Source organism: Heterodontus francisci, chromosome 1 (assembly GCF_036365525.1).
Source record: "Heterodontus francisci isolate sHetFra1 chromosome 1, sHetFra1.hap1, whole genome shotgun sequence".
In the NCBI taxonomy this organism is placed as follows: Eukaryota; Metazoa; Chordata; class Chondrichthyes; order Heterodontiformes; family Heterodontidae; genus Heterodontus; species Heterodontus francisci.
The window spans coordinates 271,498,505-271,510,536 of NC_090371.1; the positions used below are offsets into that span (position 1 = coordinate 271,498,505).

The window sequence follows — 12,032 nt, forward strand, 5'->3', positions numbered from 1 at the left end:
GCCAGCTGCATCATCGCTGAAAATAAAGGTTCATCTCTTCTAGAGTATGGTTCACAGGTCCTCAGCACAATCCAAGTGGTTGTGTGTGAGTCTAGACAATATGACAGGGGCTGCAAGTATCAGAGCTGATCCTGTTCTCCCTTGATATTCCAGCAGGGATCACCAGATTAGGAGCAAAAACCCCGACAGATTCTTTTGTTCTCTAGCCTATAGGTGCTGTGGGGAGCTGCAGCAGCCCCCCACTCTATACTCAGCTGTGGTCAACCAGCTTAGCAGAGACTGAGGCTCACACCTTCCTGGTGTAGTTGGATCATTACGGAACCAGGCTGAGCCATTAAGGAAGACCGTCCTTTTTAACAGTGTGTGCTGGTGTCATCTAGTGGTGTTCGCAGGCACAAACACAATGGTTAGAATGGCCTCCTTCTGTGCTTTATCATTCTATTATTCTAACTGGAATATTTTTAGAAGTAAAATACAAGCTCCACATTTAAGAAAGGATATACTTGCACTGGAGGCAGTGCAGCAAAGATTTACTAGATTGGTCGCTGGGATGAGGGGGTTGCCCTATGATGAGAGGCTGAGTAAATTGGGCCTGTATTCTCTGGAGTTTAGAAGAGTGAGAGGTGATCTAATTGAGACGTACACAATTCTGAAAGGGCTTGTTAGGGTAGAAGCTGAGAGATTGGGACACAGTCTCAGGATAAGGGATCAATCATTCAGGACTGAGATGAGGAGAAATTACCGCACTCAAAGGGTTATGAATCTTTGGAATGCTGTACCGCAGAGGGTTGTGGATGCTCCATCATTGAATACATTTAAGGCTTGGATAGATAGATTTTTGGTCTCACAGGGAATCAGGGGATATGGGAAACGGGCAGAAAAGTGGAATTGAAGCCCAAGATCAGCCATGGTTGTATTGAATGGCGGAGCAGGCTCGATGGGCCATATGGTCGACTTCTGCTGCTATTTCTTGTCTTCTTTACCTTCACGGTATTGTGGAAGGGAGAATGATAGGAACAGGCTATGAAAAATCTGAAGTATTGACAGTTAATTTGGACTCTTCGTTTTGTTGAAGGCAATTAAGAAGGATTCAGGCTTCTGGAGGGACTTTGGCTTTGGAATGACTTGCCAGTATAGATCAGATTTCATCAATATCGGTGAGTGTACAAACAAAAGGACTTACTTTCAGGAGAGACTGTATTCGTGATTTGTTCTTCAACCAGCAGCAAGACTGCCACCTACTGTATTGTTGCCATATTGAAGGACATAATCTGGAGTGGCTGATGCTGTGATAACAGCACCTTGTGAATTGGTTCAATAAGATTAGACAGATCTCTAATTACTGAGTCACAACACACAGAGAAGTTTGGCTTCAGATGACTGAGGAAAGTGTTCAGTGTTGGAAAAAGATATCCATGGCATTTGATTTAAAATCCTACATCCTGTATCTGCCCCATTTAGTCCACAGATATTTATGGAGCCAATTGACAGGGAAAATATGTTGGTCTCTGTCCGATTCATCCCCCCACTCCCCGATCCAATCTCATCCCCCGTGCCAGCTCACAGTTTCACACAACAGTGTTCCTTTTATTTATATTGTTCACTAAAAAGGAAAGGACTTGCATTAATATTGCACCTTTCGCATCCTCAGAAATTCCCAAAGCACTTTACAGCCAATGAAGTCTTTTCAAAGTGTAGTAGCTATTGTAATGTAGGAAGCATGACAGCCAATTTGTGCACAGCAAGATCCCACAAACTACAGTGTGATAATGACTAGATAATATTTGAGGGCTAAATATTGGTCAGGCCACTTTTTATTTTTTTTTATTTTAGAGATACAGCATTGAAACAGGCCCTTCGGCCCACCGAGTCTGTGCTGACCAACAACGACCCATTTATACTAAACCTACATTAATCCCATATTCCCTACCACATCCCCACCTTCCCTCATTCTCCGACCACCTACCTACACTAGGGACAATTTACCATGGCCAATTTACCTATCAACCTGCAAGTCTTTGGCTGCAGCACAGACTCAAAAAAAAATAATTTAAAAGAAAATGTGCTGAAGACTTTGGAATGGAAATTGAATCCAAAGCCTTTTGACTATGAGGCAAAAGTGCTGGGCTATGCATGACACTGAACTGTATGGGATAGATTGAGGAAAAGTAAGATTTAAATAAGAGGCAGTGTGCACACTTAATTTTTCCCCTTTAAATTTGACATTTAAAAAAAAAGCTTTCTTCAACCAATCCTGTGTAGTGACTAATCAATGTTGCAGAGGGGGGAAACATTGAAACGGGATGTCAGTCAGTCACAGAGGTTGAGAACCTGGATGGTACTGTCCATGTGTATTACATGTACAAGATTTAAGAATCCAATTCATGCACTCCCAAGTGTGAGCATACACCAGAACTCCAAATTGGTTTCAGACAAATGCAGATGATCAATTCAGACACCTCATTTCCCTGCCTACCCCACCGCCCCCCCCCCCCCCCCCCCCCCACTCCCCCCATCCCCCACCACTCACTATGTTCAGTCATGGGCACTGAACCTCAGGAAAGACATTATTTGCTTTGGAAGAGCTCCAGCACAGACTCTCAAGATTTATACCAAGGTTTAAAGGGTTAAATTATGAGGGCAGGTTACACAAACATGGCTTGTATTCCTTTGAGTTTTTTTTGTGTAAGTTTGATGTGTAATCTAATCAGAATTTTTTAAATAATAAAGGTATTTGATGGGGTAGATACAAAAAAACTATTTCCTTTGGTGGGGGAAATCTTGAACAAGGGGGCATGATCTTAAAATTTGAGCTATATCATTTAGGACTGAAAGCAGGAAGCACCTTTTCACACACAGGGCAGAGGGAATCTGGAAATCTTTTCCCCAAAAGGTTGTGGACACTGGAGGTCAACTGAAATTCTCAGGACTAAGATCAATAGATTTTGGTTAGGTAAGGTTATCATGGGATATGCATTGAGTAAATGAATGTCAGAACAGGTTTGAGGGGCTGAATGGCCTACGAAGTAATGAAGAATAATTTCCATTAATATTTAAACAACTCTGCCCTTTATATTTTAATGGCTTTACTTAGCCTTGTCATAGCCTATCTCATCTTTTTTAAGGGAGTGGGGATTATTGTTAACTGCCAAAACCTTTCTGCTTGAATTTGATCATGAAATGTTTGAACATCTGAAGTGTCTGTTCTTCCAGGTGGTTTTGACTTGGACATAAAAGGGTGGGGAGGTGAGGATGTTCACCTCTACCGCAAATACCTCCACAGTGACCTGATAGTGATTCGAACACCAGTCCGTGGACTATTCCACCTCTGGCACGAGAAGCGCTGTGTGGACGAGCTGACCCCCGAACAATACCGCATGTGCATGCAGTCCAAAGCCATGAACGAGGCCTCGCACGCCCAGCTGGGAATGCTGGTCTTCAGGCACGAGATCGAAGCACATCTCCGCAAACAGCGACACAAGACCAGCATGAAGAAAACATGAGAAGTCCATTCCGCGTTGGCTTTAGCGTTGGGAACCTGACATGGGTAGAGAACCCATCATGGAAGCAAATTGTTTTCAAGCCGTTGTCTGCAATGCAAAACACCTCCGTTATGTTACAATATACATTGTTCTCCTACAGCCTAAGGGAAAGTCACACATGTACTACTGGTGGGATTTATGGATTGAACATCCACAACTTCAAGGTCAATAGGAGGTTAATATAGATAAATTCTACTGCTCATGTGAGACAGTAAACTGGTTCAGATTACTGACAATAGCAGCACAGCAATGTATGCCTGTGTATAGTATTTATATATTCTCATTAAAATTATGACTTCATTTTGATGAGGATTTACTCTGAAAAGCGTTTCAACAGTTTAGGGTCTGCAGCGGCCACTTGAGCTAATCATGAATCAAATGGTAGGTAAGCAGGAGGAAGCCCATTCTAGCTCAATCATCCAGAACTGCCCAACCTTTCTGCAACCTCCGCTACCCTACTCAAGTTCACTCCATGTTGATCACTCTTAAATTAGTCTATACCTGTGACCCCATGTCCCTTTCACAACATAATTTACTTTTTCTATTCTGTTTGCTATCTTATATACCTCTGCAGTGACTTCCTTTCAAGGCTGAAGAGTGTAAGTTTCTTAAAGCCTTCTTCTTAACTCAGTATTCTGACAATAGGAATCAGCCTCAGGGTTCTACTCTGCATCGCCTCCAACGGTTGAATGTCTCCCTGTGTCTCAGTGACCAGCATTAGTCAAGGTGCCGTCTGACCAGTGCACAGTAAAACAAAGACTTGCATTTATAAAGCGCCTTATTGCATCTCTGGTCCAAAGTGTTTCATGGACGATGATGTACCTTGAAGTATGGCTGCCATTTTTCTGCCATAGAACGTTTCACAACCAGCGATAAGATGAATGAACAATGAATGTGTTCTTAACAGATGGTAGCTGAGGGAGGAGTGGTAGCTTAGATGCTGGAAGATGTCTGCTTTCCTTCGAAGATTTGAAGAGTTTATGAACAACTTCCTCAGACTTGTGCTTTACAGTTTTGTCAGCATTGTTGTTTACTGCTCCACAATGATTGGACCCATTAATTGCCCAGTCTGCTAATAATCCGAGATTGCTCTCTACTTCATTCCTGGCCACTTTGACACACCACTCATGAAGTACTTGTATTGTCCATTTAATTTCCTTCCTATGTGCAATATTCCATATTAAGTTTCATCTGCAGCCATTGGCGAATTTTATTTATCCCATTTTGTAGGTTTTTGGCTGTCTCCTCAGATAAAAGCAGAGGACTGTTTTGACCTGCTCCCTGACAAAAGCTGCAACAAAATATCATGGTGTTGAGGGTAAATCAAAAGTGTGGCATATTTCAGGCCAAGCAAACTCAGTGCCCCCATAGACTCAGTTGACAGAACCTAAGCTGTGAACCCATTATCAGTAATACAGGACTTGTTGGAGCTATTTTCAGTCCAAAATATTCCTAGTGGATTAATGACTCTGAAACTGTTCCTCAAACCTTCAGTTGCACTTTTGTTTGTTTGCTTCATGACTTCTAGCACCCTGTTATGTATAAAATGGACGCCTTACGAACAAAACCATTGTACAGTGCAGTGAGGCCATGTATAAATTAGTTAGTAATGAACAGTGTACATTTCTGCCTTAGAGTAGTTTCTCAGTTGATACAGTGGTATCACTAGCATGCATCTTTTTAACTGCATCTGGACTACCAGGTTACATCATAAACTACACTTCATAAGCACCTTTTATTTTTGTTCCACAACCAGGTACAGCAGGAATTAGATTAGGAGAAAAAAAAGGAATCTACAGTATCAGCAGTTTTATTTCTACTGCAACCATGAAATTCATTCTGGAGTTTAGCCGTTCTGAGATGTCGTCAACCATTTTCTGTTGTGTTTGTTTCAAGTCGTGACAGTGAGTGATCTGGCCAAGAGCTCATGGCTATCTCGGTCTCACCTTACAACTGTCCTGAGACAGACTGGGAAGATTACAGGTAGCCAAATGAGTGTTTTTTTTTAATGTTAATTCTTGGAATTTGGGCATTTATTCCCAGTTGTCTTTGAGAAGGTGGTGATGATGGGCTGCCTTCTCCAAGTGGCGAAGGCACTGTTAGGTAGAGTTTTCCCAGGATTTTAACCCAACGACAACGAAGGAGCGGCAAAATTTGTCCAGGTCAGGGTGATGTGTGACTTGGAGGTGATGGTGTCGCCATGTACCTGCTGCCCTTATCATTCTAGGTGGTGGAGCTCACGGGTATGGGAGGTGCAGCCGAAGGAGTCTTGGCGAGTACATTTATGAGTTTGCCTCAAGCAGCACAGAAAGAAACATAATGTAACTACTGTTGAAGTTACAGAGTTTGCAAAATACTTTGAGGTCAGAACAGCAAATGTCTGGAAAGGCACAGCAGATTGATGGACTTCTGAAAGAAAAAGTTTCAGCTACAGTTCAACTTTATCGGATTTTCTTTGATTTCCAGCATTCTTGCTCTCTTTTCTTTAAATATTTGAAGCTTTGCCAGTGAGCTTATAGTACTCAGTAGCTGTGTGGCATTTGGTTAACCAATATCTTGCATCTTACTTTGTATTTCTAAAGCTGCTGAGAGACCAGTGGTCTGTAGATGTACAGGGACGATTAGGCAATCAATTAAAAGTCACAAACCTTCCCCCCCCCTCCAATCAACAAACAGTTCTCATTCACCAACAACACCATTTGTTGAAAGAAATTTGGTTTGAGATTTTTCAGGAAAAACAAAGCCTTAAGGATAGAAACTTTTCCTTAAGAACAAATATTTACCAGGACCATACACTTGTGTTTGTACTCATTCTCAGGAGAAGGTGGGACTGGGGAGGTGAAACACACAAATTAAGTTACCAAAGGCTGTGTGATTGAAACCAGATCTCATTAAATATAGTTTGCACTTTACAACATTTGTGAAAAATTAGAGCCTCGTATACTTCCAGGTGGGATGAGAATCTCTGGTTTCTTAAGGCAGGATAGTCAGCAATAGTGATTTCCATGGAAACTCCTAATGAAGTGTATGGTTACCATCTGTTCCCTTTGGGCCCTCATTGTAACCATGCCAACACCCCAGGTAAGCAGGCACACACAACCAGTGCTCTTCCTAACCTGTGGTCAGTGTTGCCCATTTATTGACTCCCATTAAATCACAATAACGAGGGCCAAGCAGACTCATGGCTTCTTTTCCCTCCAGAATGAGCTGCTCCATGGTATTGGGGAGAGTGGAAGAGAAAGAGGGAAAGACAGAGAGAGACACAGACACACAAACTTTACTCTCTTTTTGGTAAGGTTGGAATCTGATAAACTTGAGACATACAGGTAATTTTTTTTATATATGGTAAGTGAATTTTGTAAAATACCTTGGACCAAACATGTTAATAATTAAAATCTATGCAGTATTTGTACAGTCATATAATCTGTTGATTTATCAGGGTTGTGGAGTGCTGTCAATATTTTTTAAATTGTTTAAAGCTTCAGTGTTAAAAGTATTGTGTTTACATTAACTGAATTTTATAAATACTTAAACTTTGAGCTGGGCATTCTCAATTTAATAAATGATGTACCTAGTTTACACACTATTGATCAAATAGACCACTGTGTTCACTTCCAGTCTAGTGCATTCCAATATATATGGATCATACATTCTTGTCCTGTTGTATACTTCAACTTAGAAAAGTAATCAAATCATAGAATTTTACAGAACAGGAGGAGGCCATTCAGCCCAACGTGCTTGTACTGGCTCTTTGAAAGATCTAATTAGACATACGAATTAGGAGCAGGAGTAGGCCACTCGGCCCTTCGAGCCTGCTCCACTATTCAATAAGTTAATGGCTGAACTGATTACTCCACATTTCCACCTACCCCCGATAACCTTCCACCCCCTTGCCTATCAAGAATCTATCCACCTCTGCCTTAGAAATAGTCATAGACTCTGCTTGCACCACCTTTTGAGCAAGAGAATTCCAAAGATTCACGACCCTCTGAGAGAAAAAATTTCTCCTCATCTCTGTCATAAATGTGCAACCCCTTATTTTTAAACAGTGACCCCTAGTTCTAGATTCTCCCACAAGGAGAAACATCCTTTCCACATCCACCCTGTCAAGACCCCTCAGGATCTTATATGTTTCTATCAAGTCGCCTCTTACTCTTCTAAATTCCAGCAGATACAAGCCTAGCCTGTCCAATCTTTCCCCGTAAGACAGCCCGCCCATTCCAGGTATTGGTCTAGTAAACCTTCTCTGTACTGCCTCCAACGCATTTATATCCTTCCTTAAATAAGGAGACCAGTACTGTACACAGTACTCCAGATGTGGTCTCACCATTGCCCTGTATAGCTGAAGCATAACCTCCCTACTTTGGTATTCAATTCCCCTCGCGATAAACGATAACATTCTATTAGCTTTCCTAATTATGTGCTGAACCTGCATACTAATCTTTTGCGATTCATGTATTAGGACACCCAGATCCCTCCGCATCTCAGAGCTCTGCAATCTCTCACCATTTAGAAAATATTTTTTTTTATTCTTCCTGCCAAAGTGGACAATTTCCCACTTTCCCACTTTCCTACATTATACTCCATTTGCTAGGTCTTTGCCCACTCACTTAACCTATCTATATCCCTTTGTAGCCCCCTTATGTCCTCTTCACAAGTTACTTTCCTACCTATCTTTGTGTCATCAGCAAATATAGCAACCATACCTTTGGTCCCTTCATCCAAGTTATTTATATAAATTGTAAAAAGTTGAAGCCCGAGCACAGATCCCTGTGGCACACCACTCATTACATCTTATCAAACAGAAAATGACCCATTTATACCTACTCTCTGTTTCCTGTTCACGCACCAATCTTCTATCCATGCCAATATGTTACCCCCGACACCATGAGCTTTTATTTTCTGCAATAACCTTTGATGTGGCACCTTATCAAATGCCTTCTGGAAATCTAAGTACAATACATCCATCTTTATTCACAGCACATGTAACTCCCTCAAAGAACTCCAAAAAATTGGTTTAACATGATTTCCCTTTCACAAAACCATTTTGACTCTGCCTCATCACCTTGAATTTTTCTAAATGCCCTGCTATAACATCTTTAATAATAGCTTCTAACATTTTCTCTAAGACAGATGTTAAACTAACTGGTCTGTAGTTTCCTGCTTTCTGTTCCCTTTTTGAATAAAGGAGTTACATTCGCTATTTTCCAATCTAACGGAACCTTCCCTGAATCTAGGGAAGTTTGGAAAATTAAAACTAATGCATCAACTATCTCACTAGCCACTTCTTTTAATACCCTAGGATGAAGTCCATCAGGACCCGGGGACTTGTCAGCCCACAGCTCCAACAATTTGTTTAGTACCACTTCCCTGGTGATTGTAATTTTCTTGATTTCCTCCCTCCCTTCCATTTCCTGACTTACAGCTAATACTGGGATGTCACTTGTATTCTCAATAGTGAAGACCGATGCAAAATATCTGTTCAATTTATCTGCTATCTCATAGTCCCACTCTCTTGCTCTGTTCTCTTCCCCAGTAAAGTTTCCTGTTCCGATCCAATTTCCATTTGAAAGTATGATTGACTGCTTCCACCACCTTTTCAGGCGGTGTAGACCAGATCATAACCCGCTGCATTAAAAAACAATTCTCCTTATCTCCCCTCTGGTCTTTTGCCCATTATCTTTAATCCGCGTCTTCTGGTTACCAATCCTCCTGCCAGTAGAAACAGTTTCTCCCCATGTATTCCGTCAAAACCCTTCACTCTCTACACTGTTCAAGTTGACTTAGTTTCAGTTTACAGTGACACAAGAATCAGAGCCTGGATTTGTAATGTACTTGGGTACTGAGGACACTACGTAACCCACAAGGGCATGACTATAGCTTCTCTGTCATTGCAACATGACCCAGCTAGAGTGCATTACAAAGTATACAACCAAACCATTTGACAAATGGGGCTGTTTTGCTGTTTGTGTGCAGCTGCCTCCGGAACCCCATGATCGAAGCAGAAATGCCATTGCACCAACGATTGAACTGCACTGATGCTGGAATGCATTTGTGGCCTAAAGAAGAGTAGTGTAAACTTTGCTTCAGAGATTCTCAATTATCTGAGCCTCAGGCTGGGCTGCTTGTTTTTATAAATTGATGAATTCCATTAATGAAGGTGTCAAAAACAGAACAAGTGAGAAATGCTGTCTACCAGTCAATATCTACAGGCTTTACCAAAGATTAATGGGATGTGTCAGATGGAATAGCTAGAATTTTTATTTATTTAAAATGCAGGCAATGGAACAAGTCACATTTATAAACCCCCATTCCTGTCTTTTAAAGTCAGAATTGGCAATGCAGAGTTAATTTTCATGATTGAAAACTGAAATATTTATGGAAATATATACTAGAGCAGAAACTGATAGAATCATTCCATCTTAATGAAGTTCAAGGTGAAAAGAAAATTCACACATCAGCTTTCCTTCACGGTGCTGTGTTTGACCAGTGGTGCTGTGTTTGACCAGTGGTGCTGTTAAGCTTGGTACAAAATTCATGGACCAGAGAACAGAGGTTTATCCAGCCTTATCAAAATACATTGCAGATGGTTTTGCTTGTGGGAATTGTAAAGTTTTGAGGGTTTTTTCCCCTTGTTCTGTAGATTTCAATGTATTTACTTTTGAAATGTTGATAATTTAAGTCACTGTAAAATACTGTACAGTAACTGAATTCAGGTAAGCTTACAACTGTGCTATTTGGGGTGTTTTGTATAAATGCTGAACGATGAGCAAGTTTCACAATAAATGTACAAACCTGGTCTCCATGTTGGAGTTCACTTTCCAATTGCTAGATGTGGCATTTTCATTCGAGGCAACATTTCCCCCCCTCCCTCGCCTGGTCTTCGTGGGGCATGCACTTTAAAAGGGTGCTCCTGCCCATTTTGTCACCTGACTATTTTGCAATGGCCAAATAGGAGAGTGAACAGTAATCATGTGACATCATGCACCAAGCTTTCCTATAATTACTGCCTCAGTACCACTGGGCACAACTGATTGTTGCTTGGTGATGGAAAATCAGGAATAAAGTTTTAATGGAAACCAGCAGGGGGCTAACCAGTGTAATTACCCTTAGTACTGGATTGAGCTTTGTGCAGGCCACAGCGTGATAAATGTTGCAGATGCTGCTTGACCCTTTAAACTACTGCAGGCAGTGGAGACTTACAGCAGCACAACTTAAACAGGCCATTTATGGACAGTTTAAAAACAAACCCAGGTACAAGGCACCACCAAAAACCCTTGCTTCCTGAGTCTCTTTTTTTGGACTCAAAATGCACAAAGAGTTGTTTACAGATGATTCCCTAAGGTGGCATATTCAGTTAAGGCTGGTCAAAGCAAATATTGTTGTGCAGTTATCATAGCTGCTGAAATTGTGTGTTAACCATCAGCACCCCCCCCCACCACCTCCTCCCTCTACCACTCCCCCTTGCATCCCCTCCTCCCACCGGCACCATCCTACACCTGTGTAGGGGCCCCAACAACCCCACTGCCTTGTGGGCGTCTCGGGAGAGACCAAGGCTAAGGGAGTAAACCCTAACAGAAAATCCGGAGCAGAACCCCGTAGGCGGTCATGTGTCACCTTTGGCATGTTTCCGGCAGTTCCTGCAGCCATACTGGTGCCAAACGTCGTGTCCTGCACTCCTTTGGACCCCACCAGAAAGGCCGAGAGGGGGGTTTTGACGACTGGGCAACTCTCAACCTCCATAAATTTGCCCAGGCATGCGCCATGGAGAGAGGTCACTCCATAGTTGCCTTACAGCGACTAAAACAACACGGAAGGCAGCAGTTACGGGTTATAAGTCCAGATAAATTGGCGTAGCCAGAATTGGCCTTTATAGCCACTCCAGGCGCTGCTTCACAAACCACTGACCACCTCCAGGCGCGTATCCATTGTCTCTCGAGATAAGGAGGCCCAAAAGAAAAGAAAGAACCATCTAATGTAAAAGACAAAACAGTGGTCAGAATTCCACTTTGGATTTAATAAAGTACAATGGTCATCAGTGGGATGGCTTAGGTTATATTCAGATTTGGACCCTATTCAACGATCTAGAACAATGGTTTTCAAACTGGGGTCCACGACACAGGGTCAGCCTTATGGTCAAGAGTAAAGAGCAAGCAGCTGCCAGAAGTGTGCTCCGCTCCCCCCCCACCTCTGCTTCTGCACTCCCCATGCTTCCCTAGTGCTTTCTCCATGTTCTGCTCTCTGTCCAGGTTCCTGCTCTCCCTGGGCTCTCTTCAAGCATTCTCCAGGCTCCTCCCAAGGAATGACTGACACTGTGGTGAGAAGCAGGCACACCCATCTCACGGATATCTAAGTAAATACTTGTTTTCTTATAAGCATTATTAAAATACTCTTTACAAGCAGAACTTTCATATGATCAAATGGTATAATTTAGAGTGGGAGGGGGGGTTTCTTTGATTATTAATCCATTTGAAAAGAGGTCCTCCAACC

The 12,032-nt window shown here is 42.1% G+C and overlaps 1 protein-coding gene across 4 annotated transcripts in view; it reads left to right on the plus strand.

The window, feature by feature from the left end:
* Nucleotides 1–10,335, plus strand: part of LOC137376426 (chondroitin sulfate N-acetylgalactosaminyltransferase 1-like) — a 159,241-nt gene extending 148,906 nt beyond the window's left edge. For all 4 annotated transcript variants that reach the window (XM_068044984.1, XM_068044975.1, XM_068045002.1 and 1 more), the window contains 2 exons: nt 1,076–1,157; nt 3,214–10,335. In XM_068044984.1, coding sequence (XP_067901085.1) covers nt 1,076–1,157; nt 3,214–3,503 — 372 coding nt within the window. In that variant the 3' untranslated portion in view covers nt 3,504–10,335. The remainder of the gene's footprint in view (nt 1–1,075; nt 1,158–3,213) is intronic.
* The last annotated feature ends 1,697 nt before the right edge of the window (nt 10,336–12,032 follow it).